Raw genomic sequence first — 23,285 nt, 5'->3', positions numbered from 1 at the left:
TTCCTTTTTTTTTCATTCTAATGGACCAACACGTGTCCTACTGATCTTCTTCTTCCTTGTGCAATGAGTCTTGCACCAATCCAATCATCTCGTTGAGACAAATGAAAACTCAGGGGTTAAATTGGTTTTTGGATCAAATTTTCGTGTCTGCATTTCCAAAGGGAATCAAAAAATCTCTTATCGGTTTTGAGATCCGTTATGCGCCCTTGAAAGTTGGAGAGAGAGAACACAAAATCTCACCAAAATAAAAAAAACTCAAATCTATGGAGAAAACAGCAAAATTGTGGCCACAATTTGCGAATTAGTTGGATGGTGCTTTGTTTTTTTTCCTACTAGTGGGAGAAATATGATATATATCATGTAAATGGTTCTTAGGGGCAAATTGATAAGCCTCGAATAGTATCAATATTTAGGCTTATCTCCCTCCGTTTTGCCCCACTTGCATATATATTCGCTCGATTTTATTTGATATTGCGCACAATGTGTGTTTTGTTGATCGATAGGTAAATGGAGCAAAAATGGGCTTTTCGAAGGCTTCCAATAATTCTCGGAGGAATCCAAATTTTCTTGAACATATGAGAAGCCTCGATAGGTCATTCCGAGTCCCAAACGAAGTATCCAAAGCAGTGGAGGAAGACCCAGAACAACCCGAAGGTCAAGAACAGCAACAAAAGCTGGCTACCTAGTCTAGCAAGCATAGGGATCGATCCCCCTGTCTCCAGGAATCGATCCCCCAATTCAGCAGCCTCCTCTAATAGCTTCAGGGATCAATCCCCTTGCCCCAGCGCAAACTTTTTAATGGATTTTTTGTAATTATTTTGTAAAGGGGTATATATACCAGCCTGAGCCCGATTCTAGGGCATTCAATACCTGCAATTTCTATCTCTACCTCCATCAAAGCTTTAGCTACCACCTCTCTCCTCATTCATGTTTTGAGTTTTGAGGAGGGTTTTTTTAGGTGCGATCCGTTTGGTTTTGAAGTATTTCGCCTTCATTAAAGTTGTAAGAAATTCTCTCATCTTCAAGAATCTTGTGTTTATTTCAAGTTTGATCAATGTTTAGTATTTGCCTTATCTTTACCCTTGCTCATTACATTTCTTCTTTCAATATGTGTGAGTGGTGTAGTAAGGTTAGGTTATGAGGCGATTAACATCCCGTAACTAAGGATATTTCTTGTTCTTCTCTTCTTTCAATATTTCTTGTTCTTTTCTAGGTTATAAACATGTGTTTGGGGTATTTTTATGAATCAAAACTTGGAAGCGTTAACCTCTTTGATCATATGTAGGCAAGGGTTAGACCACACTTGCCACATATGATACTTGGAGCTATGTCCTTCCAAGAGTTTGACAAAATGTCCTAAAACCCTTACCATGTTTAACATCCTAGTCAAAAAGAGAAGAATCAAGTCTACCTTTGCGTTATGGGTGTTGATTATCCGTAAACCTAACCTTTAGTTTAATCTCTAGTTAAAAAAATCGTAGTTAGGTTAAGTAGCCATTGACTAAATCTCTCAGTTGGCCGTCTCAACGTCAAGCTTGGTTAGCGGTCATAACGCTAAAATCTCTATGCAAGCAAACTTCCGAACGAGTTATGGACACGCCTCTGTGGATTCGACTCCGGACTTCCGGGTATTATGCTTTCAGCTGACCTAGCCCTACGCTTGGGGTATTCTTATTGCAACACACATTAAGGTCGTAAGCACAAACTGGTCTTATAGAATATGTTTTATGAGGGAAAGTTCCCACCAACAGGCTATTATCTGCTTTCTCATTACTTCTGACGGAATTTCTAACCGTTCTAAAGTAGTCTGGAGTACAAGAAGTGTGAGCATTTAAAAAAATAAATAAAATGGATGGGGTGTTGTTGAAGATTGGTCAAAGTATAAGGGGTGTATCGGATATTTACAACTCATTCTCATCAACAAAAATGATAATTTTAACAAATTCGACAACCGTTTTTAAAAATTTTAAAACACAAAAAAGACATTTATATGTTGTTTGTCTTAGCTTTTTTGGGAGTTTTGTCTTTATTCAAATTTTTTTTGCACATTTGTTAGTTATGTGCCAAATTTTTGTAGATTATTGGTTCATCTCGTCGAGACTAATCGAAAAGGTATAAAAAATATTATTTTTATCTAACTCATTTTGGGCTTTATCTTAGATATTTTCAAAAATATTTGGGTATAAGTAAAAAACTTTACTTTTCCGATTTCTTTGGTTGATACAAATTAATAATCCACAAAAGTTTACCATAAAACTAATGAACACAATTTTTTTTAATAAGAACAAAATACTCAAAAAGCCCAAAAAAACTAAGAGAAACAACACCTTGAAAGGGGTAAGTCAAATATATTTAACTAGGAAGAAAAATAAAAAAAATGATTATGGAGTAGTTAAGAAGGAACATATAAAAAATATTGTGCTGTTAAACCAAATATACTAATGAAAGAGGGAATTTTCTCATGGAATACTTTGGGGTGGTTTGGCTAAATTAGCTACTTGGCTTATTCCTTTGTTTTTATTTAATTTTGTTTTTATGCATTGGTTAGTTTCTAGTCAATTTCTTGTGAATTATTGGTTCGTATCGAAGAAAGAAATCGGATCCAAATATAAATTTATGAATAAAAAAATTAGCCAAAAAACTAGATTTTCCGTCTTCATTAAAAAATTGAGTTTGGATCACAATTTTTTACTATTTCAATTCTTCTCGTCGAGACAAATTAATAATTTTCAAAAAAATGATGAAAAAATAAAAATACAAAAAAATTAAATAAATAAAAAAGGCCAAGTGGCTCTGCGTTCTTGTAATCTTATTTGTTCAGAACTTATTTCGGTATTTTTTTACTATTCGTAACTATTTGTTTAGCTTTTCTTCTTAATTTTTAGGATCAATCGTTTGACTCGATGAATCGAAAACATATAAAAATATGGACCGATTCTGAAAAAAGTTAATATAAGCCGACACTTTAGACAAAATAGATAACTATTTGTTAATTTTTTTTCATTTTTCAGTAATTTTTTTTTTGTTTTCATAATTTTTTACTTTTATATTTTTTTTATCGAGATAGATAATTAATTCAAAAATCAAAATACATATACAAATTTATAAAAATTCAAAAGAATCCAACAAAATTCTAAAACCAAGAGAAAAAATACTCCAGTTTACAGGACTATTCTTCCTCTCTTCTGTTCCATACGCGAACGTTTATTCCGTTTCCTTTCTCAACACAGTACAACAGTACACACACACACACACTCTCTCTCTCTCAATTCAATGGCTTCTCCAACTCACTCCGTCGCTCTTTCTCTCCTCCCCCCTCGATACACACTCCCCAAACCTCACACTCACCTCCTCCTCTCTCTCTCCTCCTCCTCCACCCCATACTCTCTCCTCCTTTCCCGCCGCCGCTCCTCCGCCCTTTCCCCGCCGTACAGACCTCCCCGCCGACGATCCTCGCACTCGACCTGTCTCGCATACGTAACGGGCCCGCCGTCCGACCCTATCGTGGCCGATAACGGTCCGAAACTCAATGTCTCGAGCTCCGACACCGAAAGCACACAATCGCCGCCGAGCGTCATAAGCTGGGGTCTGTTGTCGAGCCTTCTGCTTCAGCATAAGTTGAGACTAGCGGTTTCTGTCGCCACTCTCGTTGGTTGCACAGCTTGCACTCTCTCAATGCCTTTGTATTCCGGTAAAGAAAGTTCAATTTTCTTTTTGGTGATCTGTTCAAAATTTATTATTTGGAGTAAATTCGAGCAAGTTTTGTTGTTTAGTAGTTTTAAACTGTTATTGAACTATATGTCAAAAGGAAAAGGATAATGGTTGGGAATTTTTTTGTATTTCTATTTTTGGTAATGCGAGGTGTCTCGAGCCAGCTTGTGCAAACCTTGGAATAATCCTATAGTTCCTCACACAGCCGTGTGAAACACGTTTACGAGGGGTAAGGTGGCCCCAAGAGTTGCTAGCAAGGGATTTTGAACTTGAGACTTAGGAGGAAGCAAACCCCTAAGTCACAAGCCAACCCTTGGGGAGAGAGCAAACCCCTAAGTTACGGGCCAACCCCTTGGGGTTTAATAGTTGTAGTTGGGAAAATTATTATTTGATCTCACGTGGTGCTCTAGTGGTCGTGGGCTCCATCATTATGAGTGTGGCTCTCGTACCGATTTGTGGTGGGGGAGGGCTGGAGTACCATGTGGAGGTGCTCCATGAGCACGAAATGATCACCGTATAATCAGTTCTTATGAGAAGCAAAATAGTTCACGCATTAATGGGTTGCTATGAATTGTAAGAAGTGGGAGCTATTTGTTGTGTTTACAAGATAAAAAATCACAAATTGTTTTTGTTAAGTTCCTCAGTTTCCCCAATGTTTGGCGAGGTTGACACTTTTGGTGTCGTGAACTATGCAATAAAGGAAATGGGAAAATATTTTGGTACTATGACAATGTCTCTTCCCTACATAGTGATTGTGGTTTGCAGAAGCCGGAGATTCATTTTACTTGAGCAAAATGATTGCACTAAGGCTCAGCTGGTGAATATCTTTGTTTCCCAAGCTCTATAGTAAGTGTCAAGCGAAAGGATTTGAAACCCGAGTCTATCAAGTTATTTCTTTTTTTCAACTGAATAGAAATGGAAAACGAGACCAAAACAGAAATCTCAATGGGCATTTCTTTGATTGATGCCAAACTGAACAATATAAAGGATTATGGGATTTCTTTTTTCTTTTCTTGAAACAAATCTATTCCAAACCAGTTAGAATATACTTGACTTTTTTGTTTCCAAAATCTGAGCAAAGGGCACAGTTTCATTCATGTTTCATAACTGGAGGTTGCACTACCACTTTTGAAGAGATATAGATGAGATTATTTGGTGAGTAATTTTTATGCCTGAGTTTGGCCTTGCTCTGGTTCCGTTGTGAGAAATAAGGCATCCACAAATGCTTAACAACGAATTGCCAATGATGTTGCAGGGAAATTTTTTGAAGTACTTATAGGCAAAACACCAAAGCCTCTGTGGGATGTGCTTGGTAGGATTGCAGTTCTATATGCATTAGAGCCAATTTTCACCATTCTTTTTGTGGTAAACTTGAATTCGGTTTGGGAGAAGGTTATGTCAAACTTAAGAGCTCAGATATTTCAAAGGGTGTTGATTCAAAAGGTATATCAGTTGCTTCATTTCTTCATAGTCTCCCCCAAACCCAAGCCCGTCTTTGTTGTTGTTTTCGGTTCTTTATCTCAGTTCAAACTTACCTAGTCAAGTAATGACAACCTGATTTGATGATTTACGCTAACAGTGTAATATTTGTTTGCTTTTTTAATGTTGATTGTTCTTCCTCATGTAAAAAAGATATGAACATTAAGGAAATCATATTGCAGTAGAAGTTTGATATGTTACATTTTAGTTTAGCTACAGGGATGGGAGATTGACTTCATCCTTGTCGTTCTATTTATGCTCTTTTGAAAGAAGGGATAACCTGGGTCAATTACTTCCATTCTTCCCAACACATTAATCTGAATGCTGTAAACCTTCTTCCAGGAGGAACAGAAGAAAGTGTTTTGCTTTTGGGACTTCTGGAATATGAAGTGTAGTCCTGTTTTAGGCATTGGAACTATACGGATGGGTTTTGACTTGGAAGACTTGTAGTGTGTATGATTCTTCACATGAAATGGAGGAGAAAATAGTGGGTAGACAATAGCATGCAAGCACTTGCACTTTGGACATTTTATCATAATCTCTTTTTCTGACTATGGGAAGGGCAAGGTGTAAATCAACATTGTACATAGTAGGCTCATGGTTAAATAATAAACATTTAGGCTGATGTGCTAGTTGCTATTTTGTGAAAGAAAAGACCCTACAAGCTATGCACCAATGGTTGCATTTTAACACTGTAAAATTTCAATTGAAGTCTGCGAGTGGGAAGCTTTTGGAAAGAACTCATATATTTGGTTGCCATATATTTTGATAATCTATCCTGGCATTCTGCTCCATGGGAGTTACTATATATCTCACTCGGATAATGTTTGATTGTATAAGTTGTGAACGTTATTTCTTGTGGAAGTTTAAGTCTGTCCAACATGATGTTTGATGTGTTACTTTTCCTTTTTTTCCCAGGTGGAATTTTTTGACCGATATAAGGTATGGAATGAGATTCTTTTGTTGTTGTTACTACTTACTACTCCGGTGCTGGGATTACCTAAGAATCTATTGTGGAAGTGTGGCATTTTTGGTGCTTACAATCCGATGCTCCTATGTGTGGTTATGTCATCCTGCAAATAGGCTGCAGTTGGCGCTACTGGTTCTCAATATGTTGTTGCCTGTTATCTTTAGTTTTATTTGAAGTATTACCAAGCAGACTTTCTAATGTTATGAAGCAGGACTTTCCAACAAGTGTCATGTGCTCAAAGTTTGGTATTCAACTTCTTGGCATCACCATTCTGTTTTTTGTAACTTCTGCAAGCACAAGTCAACCATCTTTATGTATAGATTTGCATAGTGTGTTATGTACGGTGCAATGTTTCCTAAACCTAAAGGCTGGCACTTTAGAAGCCATATGAGATGTTATTTGATATTAAAACACACAAGATACAGCATGTTTTGCAAAATTAGAAAAAGAAGAAAGATGTACCTGGTGTGGGGACTTTTGCTAGTGTCATCTGCAATGACAATGTGATAGAGCAATCCATGTCCTTAGATGATTTTGCATTTTTGCTACTTAATATCAATGTGAAACTCACACGCTTGTTCGTTTTGGGTTTCAAAACTCCTGCGCACGGTCCCCAATAAATTTTTCCTATCTATCTCTCTCCACTCATTACTCTCAAAAACCTCCATCAAAACCCAAACCGAACATAATATTTAGCTTTAAGTTGAGGTTACTGATGAGTAAGATTTTGCCTTGAAAAGTACTCTATCTGTCCCCATTTGTTGGTTTTTGACACTTTTTGCTGTCCCAAAAAGATTGTCCCTGTTCAATACCAATGGACAAAAGTTTGAATCCAGGTTTTTACGTGTAGCTCTTGTTTTGGACCCCCTCTTCCCACGCACTCCAGAAAAGGGAAATGCACTGTTAAGGATTTTTGGAATATTTTCTCAAAATTGCCCCTATAAAAGTGTCTAAACTACTAAAACCCTATAATAAGAAAGTGCACCCTAAAACCCTATGAAAGTGTCAAAACCTAAACCCTAGGGTACCCTATGAAAGTGCCTAAAACCCTAAACCCTATGAAAGTGCCTAAACCACTAAAACCCTATAATAGGAAAGTGCACCTTAAAACCCTATGAAAGTGCCTAAACCCTAGTGTACCCTACCCTATAATAAGAACGTGCACCCTAAACTTAAACCTTGTGAAAATGCCTAAACCCTAGGACACCCTACCCTAGGGGTAGGGTAGGGTGCCCTAGGGTTTAGGCACTTTCATAGGGTTTAGTGAATTTTAATAGTATTTGAAAGGTAAAAGGGTAATTTGATCACGAGGTTGTACTTGGTGGTAATTAAAAACTGAGTTCATCCTTGAATTAAGTGCACTATTTCTATCCTTAGAGGTAATTTGCTGAATATGACAAGTGCAATGATGATGTTTCCTTAGTAAGTTGAAATCGAGGTAGTATCATTTTGGACATGCAATTGCTCCTTTTCCATTTACGTACCCCTGTTATTCTGATAGTGGGTTATTTATGTTTAACCATATGAGATTTGCAGAGGATTCTTGAGCATTTCTTTTGTTTTTTGCAATTTCTTAACCCATTATTGTATATTTCAGATTATGTGTTCTGACTTATGTAATTAGGATGGAACTGAAACCTGTGTTTTCCTTGTGATAGGTTGGTGAACTCACTGCATTGTTAACATCTGATTTGGGTTCTCTAAAGGACATTGTAAGTGAAAACATTTCAAGGGATCGTGGGTTCAGGGCGCTTTCTGAGGCAAGCTATTCTACACTAAGCGAAAGTCAGCTTTAAAATGGATACAGTTAAGCGTGCACATAATTCCTAATGGCTGTAATGACTTGCACCTTTAACTGTTTTTCTGCAGTTTTTTTTTATTATTTATCCAAACTTTGTTTTTGGTTTGTGATTGGAAGTGGTATATGTGAGCAGTGTTATATGGTCTCTTCTATTCCTCATATCTGCTGAGAATGATAAGGGTATGTGAAAATGAGTCCAACAGCCTAACCAAATTTGTCATTCCAATCCTCAAGATGTTTTACATGTTTGAAGACTAAGCAGCTAACATCGATCGTAAAAGATTTCCCATCTCTCATTTGGATTGGAGATTTCTTTTTTCGCCATGCATCTCATGTATTAAGTACCTTATTTTGTGCACTCAACGATTTGTGTTCGTGTGTTCAAGATGTGACATGTATCCATGCCGAACTTTTGCTACATGTTCTCATACCCATACCTGATAATATTATCTGAGTCCATATAACAAACATCAGCAGTTACCAATTTCTGATTTTTTAAAATTTTTACTTTCTCATTTTTATTTTCTTAGAACTCTAGTTTATGGTCATTGCAGCATGTGTGACTTCACTTCTCTTGTAGGTCATTGGAACAATATGTATCTTATTCACTCTATCCCCCCAGCTTGCACCACTGCTTGGGCTACTTATGCTTATGGTGTCTGTTTCAGTTGGTAAATCACTTCTCTCTATGATTATGTAGTTGTCTTTGACTGAGTTCATATGTTCTGTTGTTCATAAAAGTGCCATAGAAGTACAGTCCATGTTTTAATTTTTCTCCTTCCTGTTACACAATTCTCGGAAATCTATGGTTGTAGATTACTACGCATAAGCATGTTAGGTACTTAATGACTTATCCATTGGGTGGCAAATGAGAACAGTAGGCTGATGAAGCCTAAACAAAGTCGTGGCAGGACAAGAACTTAGAAGCCCTTTTGACCTGAATGAATTTAATTTAGCGGACTTGTCTATGCAGACCCCTCTTGTGGGGAAAGGGGGTAGCTGACGTGGAAATATACAAGATTGCCAACTCCGAAATACATTTTAAAGTTGCGTGGCACTGGCCCGTGGATGAGACGATGTTGTACAATGTGGAGTCATGACCGAACTTGTGGTGGTGTTAAGAGCTTCACTGTGTGACATCACTTTTGCACCAACTTTGGGTGGATTCCCTACAGTCGGGGATTGTAAACTGTCTGAAACTGATAGAGTGTCAGACGGATGGGGCCAAGCCATGAATGCATGATGCTTGCAGGTCGGGAGGGGAATTATTCTAAGTAACGAAGAACAACAAAACTATGTTGTATTTAAGACGGGTAACATTCATTACAGAAGGTTAAGAAAAAACAGAGAAGACAATTGCAAAATACTTTGCTGGATTGGTTTGTTACGGCTGTGGTTGGATCATGGTTTTGCGTCTAAAAGTAGACTTATTGTTCTGTGTTGCTGTATCTTGAAGTTTCAGGGCATTTTCGTACCAATACCGGATTAAGTTTGTGTTCCATCACCTTGTTGCTCTAAAACAACACAGAACTGTTATGCATTTGCATCCTAGGTTTTGGCAGTTTCTCTTACTTTGACTGTGGTTCATGTCTTCTTTCTGCTGCTGAGTTTCCTGAATTTTCAGCTGTTTACAAGCGGTCAACTGTGCCTGTTTTTAAAGCTCACGGTACGGCCCAAGCATCTATAGCGGACTGTGTGAACGAAACTTTATCTGCGATTCGTACTGTAAGTTTCTGAATGCTTTGCTACTTATGGTTTCCTTCTGTATTTGTGAAGGTTATATAGTGACTTGTTAATCAGAAGTTAGGAGTATTTCTCTGCATTCCATTGAAGTGTCTTGTTTCTGGATGGAAGGCTTTGCTAATGTGTAGAAGTTAAATTGGTAATAAATCAGTTGTTTTGTGCTGCAGGTAAGATCATTTGGTGGTGAAAAACGGCAAATGTCAATGTTCAGTAGCCAGGTTTGATATTGGTTGTTTTTGGAAGTACCACAAGTCTGATGTCGATCTATTTGCACATATATCATTGTTGTGACCCTGTACTTTGCATTTATTGTTGTGGAGCTTGGCAGGTCATTGCTTATCAGACTAGTGGCATAAAGCTTGGGGTTTTCAAATCTATAAATGAATCTCTGACTAGAATTGCAGTTTATATTTCACTATTGGCCTTGTATTGTCTTGGGGGTAACAAAGTAAAGGCGGTAAGCACTTCAAGCTGGCAATACATTTTCCTTGTCCTTTTTTATTTATTTATAGTTTTATGTGCTATGCTTTAGATCCTTCTCAAAAGCAAACTTATCGTCATAGACGTTATACTCATTCACTTTTATCTCCAAATTTGTTTGGTAGCTTCTTCATTGATGGTCTACAAACAGTCACAGCTTTGCACTTAATGTTGTATTTTAGTTCTTTGGTTCAATAAGTAAGTTCCAATGGTTTATCCATGCTGCAGGGTGAACTATCTGCTGGAACTGTGGTTTCTTTTATAGGATACACATTCACATTGACCTTTGCTGTAAGTCCCCATCCACACATTTATAATGCTGTTAGTATTATTTATGCCTCTTGACACAGTCCTTTTCAGGTTCAAGGTCTGGTTAACACATTTGGAGATCTCCGCGGAGCTTTTGCTGCTACAGAGAGGATTAACTCTGTTTTATCTGGGGCTGAAATTGATGAAGCCTTGGCCTACGGCTTGGAAAAAGACATCAAGCGTCAAGGATCGCATGATAAGAATTTCGAACTGTTCTTTGTTAATGGTTCTAATAAGAATAATCAATCTCTTAATATGCATTACATGTCGGCTTTGAAATCAACTAGCAGCTTGGGAAGCCTGGCCTGGTCTGGTGATATTTGTCTTGAAGGTATCTTAATTCGGTTTACTTGTTTTGTATGGCACAGGAATGGCAAATCCGCTTACACTGTTTTTCCAAAAGGAAAGAAATACATCTTTATCTGTTTTTAATCCAAATTAGTTAGCATGGACATATGCAATTGTCCTATACTTTTTTGCAATGTTCTAAAAGTTGCTAGGCGCTAATTGGGCGATCAACCAACTTTGAGCAATTAATCGGATTAATCGCTGCATATTAATTAGTAATCGGCAATTAGTCGTTAGTCAGACCTAATCGGATAGGCCCCCGCCAGCAATTAATCGCTGATTAATTCCTTCTTTTAGAACACTGCCTTTTTGCCTTCCTGTATTCTCTTGCGAAGATCTAGCTTCCCCTTATCTAACATAGGGCCAACAATATCGATTCATATGATGCTTGTTCCACTGCAACTGATGGGCTTCATTCTGTTTTTGAAGATGTGTACTTCTCTTATCCTTTGAGGCCTGATGTTGAAATTCTTAACGGTCTTAATCTAACGCTCAAATGCGGGAGTGTAACTGCTCTAGTGGGCTCCAGTGGTGCAGGGAAAAGTACTATAGTACAGTTATTGGCACGTTTCTATGAGGTCTGTTTTTTCTTATATGCAAAATCATCAATGAAATTGAGTTTCATTTTACCCTTTGTGGCTTTATAAAGATCTACAAGTGTCATATTCTTAATTTGCAGCCAACCAGAGGTCGAATAACAGTTGGAGGCGAGGATGTGCGAACATTTGATAAGAGTGAATGGGCACGGGTTGTCTCCATAGTGAATCAAGTATCTTTCTGAATCTTCTCCCTTTTGATCGAATCACTTAGCTTATTATTTGCGCTCCTTGTTTGATCCAAGCACTTTTCGTTCGAAGAACATATTTTCGGATGTACATCCTGGGTCTCCGAACATATTTTCGTCAGTACTCATTTCTTGGCGTAGTCATTTTTCCTTGCCCTCCCCAACCAATACAGATACAAACCTGCCACCATGTTCAGTCTTTTGGCTCCTGGTTAAGTCCAAGGTTTTCATTAAGAACTTGGGGGAAATTGAGGTGTTAAGTTCGGTCTATTTTGCGGGGTTTATCTATAACCACCATTACTTTGTTTAACTTTTACTTGCCTCAATGATACATGTGTACATGATTTAATCTCACAGGAACCTGTTCTCTTCTCATTGTCTGTTGGAGAAAACATTGCATATGGGCTTCCAGATGACTTGGTATCCAAAGACAATGTGATAAAGGCTGCAAAAGCCGCAAATGCTCATGATTTTATAATTTCACTCCCACAGGTTTTCTGTCTCCAAGACATCCAGATATATTTTCCTTCTGCGACGTTTTGTGTTTGCTGAATGCCTGAATCTTTTTGTTTAATAAATAGGGTTATGACACACTCGTTGGTGAGCGCGGAGGTTTACTTAGTGGAGGACAGAGGCAGGTAAAATACCAATGCGTTTGTGTGTGTGTGTGTGTGTAGAGAGAGAGAGAGAGAGAGAGAGAGAGAGAGAGAGAGAGAGAGAAGCGCTTTATTACTGAGCTCTTTTTGTTTTGTTTTTTGGTCCGCACTGAGCTTTGTGAATGTACAGAGAATTGCTATTGCGAGGGCTTTGCTCAAGGATGCACCTATCCTAATACTTGATGAGGTACTCTTGCGTTTGGCTTCTCGTTTGTTTTTTATTTTTTTATTTATTTTGCTTCTCGTTGAAATATGTGTTTCGAAGACGTTAAAATTACCCTGTTATTACTATGAAATTGTGTTCATTATCTTAAGCTGCTGAGCCTCAATTGGACCATCGTGACCGCCTCATTTCACATTTGAGTTTTACTGCAGGCAACGAGTGCTTTGGACACAGTTAGTGAGCGCCTGGTTCAGGATGCTCTAAACCATTTGATGAAGGGGAGAACAACATTAGTCATTGCCCACAGATTGAGCACAGTCCAGAATGCTCATCAAATTGCTCTCTGTTCAGATGGAAGGATCAAAGAGCTAGGAACCCACTTTGAGTTATTGGGCCAAAAAGGTCAATATGCTTCTCTGGTTGGCACTCAAAGGCTTGCATTCGAGTGATAATGGTGTATATACTGCCACTGCTGTAAACAAAAATGGTGAGGCGAAACACTCTTGAGTTACCAAATTTTGTTTTTTTTCGCATTGGTTTTCTTTTAATTTCTGCACTCCAATATTCACTCCCATTTTCCACTGCTTAATCTCTCCTGCAGACGTGCAATTTTGTCAAGCTTGAAAGCAGATCAGATCTGAGCTCACAAAAGGAGGTTAGATGAGATAATGAGTTAAAACTAGTAGAGCTCGCATTAACTGTTCATTGACTGTGATTTACAACACCATTTTCATAGTTCTCCACTGCATACACCCAGATTCAGTATGTTGTAACTTGTAAATAAATGTTACAGATAAAAGTGGAGAAATTAACGAAAGTTATCAATCAACAGGAATTACCATTGTACTACTACACATCGTTGATCAATTGTACTTGTTATACGGCATGGTATTATTTCATTGTGTAAATGTGAGTTTTGTAATAAATAGATACTACTTCTGTCTCAAAAAATCTGTCCGGTTTGCAAAACGAAAACTTAAAAATGTTGTATTTTTGTCACACATAAAAAAAAGTTGAATTTTTTCCACGCAAGGTACTAGATAACAATGAGTTGTTTCAATTTATGGACAAAAGTTTGAACTTAAGACAAAACTGAACAAATTTTAAGTTCTCGGTTTGCGGAAGGGACAATCTTTTATGGACGGAGGCGGTATTGTTGGATTACATCACCTGATGAGATGAGTATGTCATCTGAGGCCTATGATTGTTTATCGTGAAAATTTACTGGCCCATCTTTTCTTCTAAATTCCACAAGGATAGAGAGAAGAAGAAGAAGCATGTGGGCATGTGGTTTTTGTCGGGGGATTTTAGTGAGAGAGAATTGACGTGGAGAATATAGGACCGGACCTCATCATTAGGCCGAGTACAGCGATGTTCTACTTCCTGGGGTGAGCTTATATCTTATCCATTTTGTGCCTCTCCTGTTTGTCATGACTACTTATTGCACAGCGTTGTTTCCCTTTATGGGGCCAGCACATTGGGTACGTGTTTTGTCCAGCCAGAAAGTGTATTTTGCCCTTTTGACTTCTGGCTTGCAGTAGGTGAGATGATTTGCTATATCCTCTTATGGTTGCATAATTTGTGGTTACAGTTGACTGTTTTCTGGTTGGCTTGAAAAAAGAAAAGGGAAGTGGAATCAAGATGATGGTTTGGTAAGGCCAACCAATTTGTTTGGCTACCAATTAGTTAAGAGCATGCGCCCGCCTGTGGGTATTTTTATCCGATCAAACGATTGTTAAGAAAGTATGTGATCTTAAGATCCATATGTTCAGGGGGTACAGTTAGGATTTTTGGGTAATGAGTTACGTATCTGTAGTTGGGCTTGGGAATGATAAAAAAGACAAAGTTCTTAATTTTGATGGAGGTCTTTGCAAAGTAAAAGTTTCTAATGATTTTTGAGTTGAATGTGTCCCTTCACCCACGCTAGGGTGGGTGGCTATCATTGTTCATTAGAACAAATTCATCATTTCCTCGGGGGACGATGCCTCAATTTGTACAATGGGTTGCTAATGGTATTGACAATCAGCAAGTATTCACGTTACGTCTCGTCATAAGATACAAATTCCTCTTTCTGTGTTACACAATTATCGATTGAGAGCAACAAAAAAATGCCCAACCCTAACAATTAGAAACGCAACTTCAGAGGCGATTGTGTCCGGAATCGTTTGAAACACATGAGATGACATACGTCTTGGTTCTGAAAACAATTGTGTCGGGGATCGTGTTCGAAAGTTGTATTCACTTTTAGAAACAATTACGAAAAGGTGGCCCCTGTTGCCAGCCATGTCGAAATTTCTAGTAGGACTCACAAGAATCCCAAGGGAGCAAAGTGGTCCTGGCATTAAACAGAGTAGTGGATTTTGGCCTAAGTTGGAAAAGAAATCTATTTTTTCACGGTCCCTCCATTACTCATTCTCATGCGCACGGGCAGAGCCACTTGGCTGAAAGTGTGATCATTTGGCCCAGTGACTTTAAAATCCCAAAAATATAATAAAATACTACTTTAGTTTTCAATGAAATTCTATAGTGATTGCATGTTTAGTTCTAGTTAGTTTTTTAATTCGATTGTTTTCTTTCAATTATCAACTGAAAAAAAAAAAAACCCCTACAGTTCTCAGTTTATGACCCCACCAACTTAAATTCTCCCAAGCATTTCAATTCCATCCCATTTGGAAAAATGAAAAAAAGGTTGAATTCTACAAGTATCGATGGGGTGGGTACAAGAAATGTACCAACCCCATGTGCTGCAAGTGATCGAAGATGTTCATTTTGTATAGCATAATTCCTTAACTTTTTCTTAAAAATTCAGCTCAATCAGCTGTCTATATCAATTTGTTCAGAATTTGCATTTATGAAATCTAAACAAAAAATCGGACTCATTGATAAAACAATCGCTGATATCTGAATATCTGATTAAACTGATAAAGTATTATTCTTTACATAATATAAACGTCTCCGATCATCACTTCGACTGTGCCAACCATAACATGCTCAGAGGATCAATTTGACATGCAAGAGAGAGAGAGAGAGACACACACACGAGGTGCTTCCTATTATACATGTCGATACAAAACTTGGTACACACACAGGGCACTAGAATCCACCAAACTTTGTACAAGAATACTCAGAGGCAACTATTGAAAATAAGGTAAACACTCCCTAACAGCAGCTCAACAGCGTTCAACCTAAGAAGGTTACATTAAACACGGAAACCCGAGTGGTCATATTAATACACAAACGGAAGTTGAATCTTCGGCAATTCCAGCCGAATGATCCAATTCCAACGGGGAGTTCTAAGTTTCAGCAGACGAGAGAAGACCTAAGAGACGTGGCAGTGGTGAGATGAGTGCATGATGCCCAGCGTATAACAGATTCGGTTACCATGAGATCAAGCTGATCAAATTCACCCAGCCCAATCGTGCGGTTCCTTTTGCCGTGAATGCCAGACATTCTGTACCCAACCATTCCTTCGGTCTTTTTAACCTCCGCTGCCTTCTGACTACATATTTCTCTCTCTCCATGTCCAAAGCAGAGAGAAGAGTCTGGTAAGGTCAACAGCTTCCCTGAGCTTGCCTCTGCATAAGAGAAGGAATATTTTCGATTGTATCTTCATTGCATTTTCGGAAAGTCCGCTGTTTTCATATAACTTGAGCAAATACAGTATATTTTTTACAAAACAGTTCACCAAACAACCTTTGGGTATTTTGCGGAAAATGAAAACAGAAAACAAACTCGATACCGAATAATATTGACAGTGTATCTTTTTGGTGTTTCCAAAAAATTGGGTTGCTTTCGTAAATTGTACCAAAACCAGTTCCCCAAACAAGTTTCCTGTATTGCCAGGAAAAAACAGAAGACAACCAAAAAAAAAAAATACTGGAACACATAAGAAACTACATTACCTTGAACCAAACCTACTCTAGGAATATTGGCCGAGAAATTCAAAGGACAATTCGCTTGTACAGACTCCGAACCCGGGCTGAAGAATGCAAAGCTTGGCATCGAAGAGATAGGGGTGGCGAATTCCAGGGTGTTCGATCCACTGCTGCTACGGAAGGAAAACACACCAGATGCAAAACAAGGAGTTGATGGTTCCACGAGGAAAGAAGAAAATGAAGACCTGCAAGTCAATACTGGAGACTGGGCGTCATCTATAATAGGTGACCCAGCACCGAAACTGATGTCTTGATTCCTAGTCATAAAAGAGGTAGAAAATGGAGCCATATCCGATACTCCAAAATGTTGCTTTTGACATTCATATGAACCTTTAGAAAGTGGTGCAGGGTGGCTTATCCAGGCATGATCTATATAAAACAAGAGAAGTTCTCGTAAGATATTCCAGAACAGGAGATAAGAGGCAGAAGTCAAGACACGGAAAAAAAAGGACACTATAAATGGTGAACATTACAGAAAATCCATATCAACGGACACTTGTAACAGTACCAACGTGTTGCTTTCATCAAAGGGATCGTTGTCATGTTATTTCAGTCATAAATCAACATGATATTCCTATGACCACTAACAAGTAAAAACACACAATCTAACTTAGTAAGATCCATTACTTGAACTAAATCATCTCCGGCTAATGACTTTTTTGGTAATTAAGTTTTATTAGGCAAAACACTTGCCACGCAAAATAAGCATCCAAATACAGAAGGCAAAACTTAGCAACTCACGAATGTCCGGCTAATGACTTTGCTAATGAACTTACCAAAGGAACCACATAACAGTGAATGCCTTCACAACAGATACCAACCAAGACAATTTCAGTGCATTAATGGTACAAATATCACTACCCACCTTGTCTTCCTTGTAGTACAAAATATTGCTACACACCTTGTCTTATATATAGTATGGCTTCATAAATATTGAATGCTTCTTCAGTTAAATGAACTCTCTGTCCACTTCCGAGAAAATGAGATCTTCCTAACTACATGTAGGATCTTCTTTTAATGCTTCTAAATTATCCACCCATTTTGGAAACACGAATGCTAAAATCGTAAAACTACTTTCATATGACCACATGTTTCTCCTAAACAGTAAGCCCAAGCCCAAGCTCCATTAGGAAATCTTATCATAAGAATTAAGTAGCAAAACATTTGGGTAAAACAGATAGTGGGCATCCAGTTTACCTAGAACCTGCTGAGCAGTGAGTCTTTGAGAAGGGTCTCTACACAGCATCCCCCTAATTAATTCCTTAGCAGATTCAGAAACACAATCCCAGGGATCAGATGGAAACCGCAGGTCAGCTGCCCTAACAGCATCAAATATCCGTGATTTAGTCTTTCCCCAAAATGGTGGCATCCCACTGAGAAGAATGTAAAGAATCACCCCAGCACTCCACACATCGGCCGCCTGATTATAACCCCCTGTCAAGACCTCAGGTGCTATATAAAACGGACTACCAACAGTCCCATGCAAATTCTGACCTGTTCCAACAAAATCCAAATGACAAAACAATAATTTAGTTTTAATTGTGACTTTATCACTCAATATAAAATGGACTACCAACAGTCCCATGCAAATTCAGGCCTGTTCCAACAAAATCCAAACAGCAAAACAATAATTGTCTTAATTGAGACTGTGTAGCTAAGAGTAAATTTAAACTATATTCTTGATATTTAAACTGTTTTCTAAGAAGATTTTACATTAAATCAAAATGCTTAACACATACGTTAGTCCCTACCTGGCTTGATGTAGGTTGCAAGACCAAAATCGGCCAATTTAATTGGCGAAGAGGAGGCTTTCGTAGATAAGAGGATATTCTCTGGCTTCAAATCCCTATGAACAATGCCATTATCATGACAATATGTAACTACTTGCATCAGCTGCCTAAATAGAACCCTGGCTTTGTCCTCAGAGAATCTGCCATATTTCTCTAACTGGTGGAAAAGCTCTCCTCCCGCACAAAGCTCCATCACAAGATGAACATAGTCTTCCTCCTCGTAAACCGCTTTCAGATCTACCACATTTGGGTGCCCCGATAACCTAGTCATTATTTCAAACTCAAGTTTGATGCTCCTCACATCTTCCTGTGTGACCAATCTATCCTTGGCTATCGACTTACACGCCAGTACCTCACCGGTCAGCCTATCAGAGCATGCCCTGATTATGCCAAACTGTCCCCACCCCAACTGCTCTCCGAGGGTGTATTGGTCTTTCAAATTTGAGGCCTGGTTTGTGCCCAAGATGGTTTTGTGAAGGCTTGGGACTTTGAAACAATTGCTCAGTTGAAACGACGACTCTTTATTGCTGTTGCTCTTGGCAACAGCCATAAGAAAGTTTAAAACCCAGAAAATGAATTCCAATTGAGATTCAGATGATGATTCTCCCGTCTAGAGTTTATAGACTATTTCTCAGCGAGGCCCTTTCCACATGAAAAAAGACAAGGAAATGCAAATAGTGCACTCAATTGTCTAAAAATTCTGTTGGTACCACTGCCCACGATGACACTTAAGGTCACAACTGAAAGAAGACTCTGATAAAGACCACGAATTTTAAGTTCTGAAGTCAAAATTCTTCATTTTCTGTTGGTACCCATATACCAAAACAGCGCTTAGGTCAAACCTCACAGAAGATTCTAATGGCTGGTGGATGAAGTTTGACAATAATGTTTAGCCTGAAGCATACGGCGGATCTGGGGGAGTTATTTCTCCAGACAAACCTCAAAAGAAGGAAAGATCAAACTCTAGGCTGCAACTCTTCCATCCCTCTGCTGGATCACTTTGGATCTGACACAAAAATAAATAAAGAAATGAATCACAAACTTGAACTCATGATCTACAAATTGAAAGAGATGGATAAGAACAAAAGCATATAACTATAGAATTTACAAAAGAAAACTTAGGAAACTCTGAAAGGTTCTGAATTGACAAAATACTTTCCTACAATATAGATATTTGAACTCAAAACCAAGTTCAGAAGAGAGTTCAAAATCAATATAGAAAAACTCCCAAAGTTAGACCTTTACTCCAAAACATAAGCCAAAAAAAGTCGTTTTTGTAACAGATCCATCGAAGGCATCCACTTTTAAACCCTAATCAGCTAAAAACAGAAGAATCTAGGTACAACCCAAGTCACCTCCAAGTAACAAGGGAGCTTATAAGTTACACCCTCAAGTTTAGAAACCCCAAAGTCCGAAACACCCAACAAAATCACACGAAACCCAACCTTGAAAAGAGCAACCAAGATCAACAGTTTTGTCAACAAACACATAACAAGTGAGAAAATGCGTGAATTTCATAAAACCCAAATTCCCAAACAGATTGGAGATGGACAGAGAGAGAGAGAGGAAGCTAACCTGGGGAGGGAAGAGAGAGAAGCCTAGAGAGAGAGAGAGAGAAGCCACAAAGTCCCGTTGGAGGAGTGATTCCGTTTCCCACGAGAGAGAGAGACCTACTTGTGGGCTCTCATAGTCTCATGGTTCCCCTCGTGAGTCCGCCAATCCCAACCCACCGTGTGTTTATATGTTTTTCCCGTTGTGGGTTTTGTTTGCTGTTTTTCTTGCTTTCGTTGTTTTCTGCTTTTTGAAATTAAAGAGAGTTTCCTCGGACGTCAAGGCCTAATTTCAATTGGGTTATTTCATGCACTCCTGACTTCACCCACCGGTCACCACATGATTTCTCGGTGATTAATTTCGTAAGCAAATCTTGAAAGTAATTTTCAAACACAACTCCAAACGTAATCGTGTTCAAATAGGAATGAAAACGCTTGGTACACGTGGATCCGCATAAATCGAACGCCTCTGAAAACAGGTTGGTCCGGATTTGAGATTATGTTATGTATAAACTTGTGCTCTTTGATTTTTTTGTAATTTGATTTTGGTTCCTCTTGTTAAATAATCTCCGTATTCCCATCAAATAAACAACAAATTAATATTTTGTTTGGATTGGTGTTTGAATTTTTTTTTGAAAAATAATAAGGATAATAAGTGGAGAAAGATAGAGAGAAATATTGGAAGTAGAGAGAATTTATGAGAAATTTTTTGAAATTTTTTTTTGAATTATAAAGAGAACAAGACATAAATAAATACACCATATAGAAGGAAAGCGGCTGACAATCCAAGAAAGTTCGATATACAGTGAACGAACGATACAGGGAACAAAATAAAACCTCTTACCAAATGTACTAATGTTGTTAAGAATGTCAGCAAATCTGGAAGACAATCAACCATACTAGAAGTCCTGAATCAGCAATGAATATTTCATAGTAATAACTGAATATTCTTTTTAGTTGGTCGGTAAACGACAAAAAAACGAACATTCACTTGAAAAGCGTTTCGAATTTTAAGCTATACACATCATAGGTAAAATATTGCACGTAACGCTCGAAGGACAGAGGCCGTTCAGATTCTTCAGAACAACTGCATTAAACTCAAACGAAAAATCTGAAAGCTAACATAAATTCAAATTATCCATGAAGATCGTGCCACGGGAAATAAAATATCCAAAAAAAATTAGCTCCAAGTTTGCCGTTGCATTTACGCAAAAAAAGTTTGCAATAAATAAGATCCATTCCACCAATTGTCACCTACTGAATTTTTTTTTGAGTAAGTACTCTCCTAACATGCCAACTCTTTTCTTTTTTTAATGATGACAAAAGGAAATGCTCATTCAAATGCCATAACAACTACCCATAAAGCTATATATAAATGATAGGGTGCCTAATATAATTTATAATTATCACATAAGGTCAAAATAACTTTCAAGCACATTAGAAATTAACTCACCATATTTTAATATAGTACATATGTCTCATCTTACCTCTTTCTGAGTCTCTGACTCCTTTCCTCTTGTTTTCTTAATCTTCAAAAGCATCCTCGCAGTCTTTTTCTTCCTGATATGATAAAAGGCATTGAAAGTTTAAGTTCACTAATAAGTGACATGAAAATGGGAAAACATAGACAGGACGGCACTCAAAAGGGGTGGCACGAATAGTCTAAATGTGATAGTTCAACCACAATAAGCTGCAAACAAGGATCTATACCTACTGTTTTTGTAACGACTCTAATTTTTAATGAATAAAAATTTCATTATTTCTTTATAATTACTCGATATTACTTTTAATATTTCTTTTTAATTCTTATAATCCATCATAATTAGATTTTAGTCCTTTAAAAATTCAATTCTTGATTAAACACCCTACATGGCTAATAAAGTTAGTTTCCAACCGATTAGTTGGAGGAACCGGGCTACCAATTCACCTAGTTACATGTCCCTAACCCTAATTGGACTTTTTTAACCTTATGAACCTCTCCCAAACCTAATTGAACCCTTAGACCTTTAGGGGTAATCATTATACCCCATGAATGGTCATTCAAACCCATATCTACCATCATTTACCTTTTTAACCATTGGTTAATAAATGCTAGAAAAATTATTATCCCTTGGTTATTGGCCATTTGACTTGCCAATATATATATATATATATATATATAACTTTGACTAGACAAGTCATAGCCATCATGTTGCTTCCAAAGGTGGCCATCTTTATGCATGTCATGCATGCAAACCTAAGGTATAGCCTTAAAACCTAATTATCCTAGAGTTACTTTCCTAGACACACATATATACTCATATATATGTATATATGTACTTCATAAGCTATGTTAGCATGCCTATATAAGCCTATACTTGCATAAGTACACTTTCTAGGAAATTTCCTCCATTGAGTAGTCACTTGAAAACTCCCCATGACTTTTTCTCTTCCAAATAGACTTAAGACTACCTAGACCTAAAACTATTTATTTTTTTCTCATAGATAACCATATATGTGTGTGTATATATATATATATACACTACAATTCTAATAAGGGCGTCCTCACAAATCATAACTTGCGGACGTCCTCTTCTGGCCGTTGGATGAGATCCCACGGCCCTGATTTTAAAATGGCATCTCGCGGGTAAAATGAGGAATGGGTCGGGTAATATCCACACGCGGGTCATCCGGAAACCACACACGGGTCATAACCCCCCAAACTTCTACAGTACGCCTCATTCTACTCGTTTGAAAGAAGAGAGAAAAAAGAGAGGCGATTCAGAAACGAAGAACGAAGAACGGATCGAAGAACGGATCGAAGAACGGAGATCGAAGAACGAAGAACAACGGATCACTCCAGGTATCTCTCTCTCTCTCTCTCTCTCTCTCCCCCCGTCTTCCCCCTTTCGTTCGTAACTCAACGCAAAAAAAATGACCCTCTGTATGTCTTTTTTCGCAGATCCGAACGAAGAGCAAATCGAACGTGGGTACAGTAGTGAAGACGAAGACCCGACCTTCTTCGAGGTATCTCTCTCTTTCTCAATCAATTTGTTCAACCCCCAATTTTTAGGGGTTTTTTTTTTCGAAAATCTGGTTTTTTTTTTTTTTTTCGAAAATCTGGTGTTTTTTTTTTCCGAAAATCTGGTGTTTTTTTTTTTTCCCGTTTCTCTGTGTGTGTGTGTGTGTTGTATTTTATTGTGTTAAATCAGTTTGAAAGAAAGAAGTGCAGGGTTCTTTATGGTAGATAGATGATCCTAAAAAGTGTTATGCTTAAGTTGACTATGAACCATTTTCTGAAACATATGAAGTTGCAGCACTGGTGCAAAAATTAACTCTATCTGAAGTTGTTGAGAACTTACAAAATCTACTAGATTTCGAAACTACTTCATATGTTTGAAAAAATCAGATTTTTTTATTGGATTTGAAATTGTTTTATTTTTTTCCTGTGCGTGTTGTATTTTATTGTGTTGAACAAGTTTGAAAAGAAAGAAGGTTCATTTATATTTTTTTTCCCCGACTAGATATGGAGAGCAATCGACAAGAAGAAGAAAGTGTCATACCACCACCGACCGTCCACCAACCAA

At 37.9% G+C, this 23,285-nt stretch overlaps 3 protein-coding genes across 4 annotated transcripts; 2 read left to right on the top strand and 1 right to left on the bottom strand.

Annotated features, from left to right (window-relative positions):
* Nucleotides 1-3,211: 3,211 nt before the first annotated feature.
* On the top strand, nucleotides 3,212-13,349 carry LOC131318988 (ABC transporter B family member 28-like). Of its 2 annotated transcripts, none has more exons than XM_058349069.1 (17): nucleotides 3,212-3,691; nucleotides 4,967-5,154; nucleotides 6,109-6,132; nucleotides 7,819-7,966; nucleotides 8,542-8,632; nucleotides 9,586-9,686; nucleotides 9,872-9,922; nucleotides 10,033-10,161; nucleotides 10,413-10,475; nucleotides 10,545-10,824; nucleotides 11,271-11,419; nucleotides 11,521-11,610; nucleotides 11,983-12,117; nucleotides 12,207-12,263; nucleotides 12,412-12,468; nucleotides 12,657-12,931; nucleotides 13,046-13,349. In XM_058349069.1, exons 4-16 carry the CDS (start codon nucleotides 7,958-7,960, stop codon nucleotides 12,891-12,893), a joined length of 1,449 nt encoding a protein of 482 aa, XP_058205052.1. In that variant the 5' UTR covers nucleotides 3,212-3,691; nucleotides 4,967-5,154; nucleotides 6,109-6,132; nucleotides 7,819-7,957; the 3' UTR covers nucleotides 12,894-12,931; nucleotides 13,046-13,349. The 2 variants fall into 2 exon arrangements, with proteins under 2 accessions (XP_058205052.1, XP_058205053.1); XM_058349070.1 differs by having other exon boundaries at nucleotides 7,819-7,995.
* Nucleotides 3,274-7,956, top strand: LOC131321305 (ABC transporter B family member 28-like). Its single transcript, XM_058352301.1, has 6 exons — nucleotides 3,274-3,691; nucleotides 4,967-5,154; nucleotides 5,533-5,636; nucleotides 6,109-6,132; nucleotides 7,758-7,776; nucleotides 7,819-7,956. The coding sequence occupies exons 1-6, from the start codon at nucleotides 3,274-3,276 to the stop codon at nucleotides 7,954-7,956; spliced, it is 891 nt and encodes a 296-aa protein (XP_058208284.1).
* A 2,120-nt stretch (nucleotides 13,350-15,469) lies between the features above and the next one.
* On the bottom strand, nucleotides 15,470-19,985 carry LOC131318987 (calcium-dependent protein kinase 26). Its single transcript, XM_058349068.1, has 5 exons — nucleotides 19,745-19,985; nucleotides 18,131-19,175; nucleotides 17,577-17,873; nucleotides 16,347-16,748; nucleotides 15,470-16,019 (listed from the first exon to the last, which is right to left on the bottom strand). The coding sequence occupies exons 2-5, from the start codon at nucleotides 18,717-18,719 to the stop codon at nucleotides 15,745-15,747; spliced, it is 1,563 nt and encodes a 520-aa protein (XP_058205051.1). The 5' UTR covers nucleotides 18,720-19,175; nucleotides 19,745-19,985; the 3' UTR covers nucleotides 15,470-15,744.
* Nucleotides 19,986-23,285: the final 3,300 nt, after the last annotated feature.

This window comes from Rhododendron vialii, chromosome 3a, assembly GCF_030253575.1.
Source record: "Rhododendron vialii isolate Sample 1 chromosome 3a, ASM3025357v1".
NCBI classification, from domain to species: Eukaryota; Viridiplantae; Streptophyta; class Magnoliopsida; order Ericales; family Ericaceae; genus Rhododendron; species Rhododendron vialii.
This window is presented reverse-complemented; position numbering and strand designations above follow the sequence as displayed.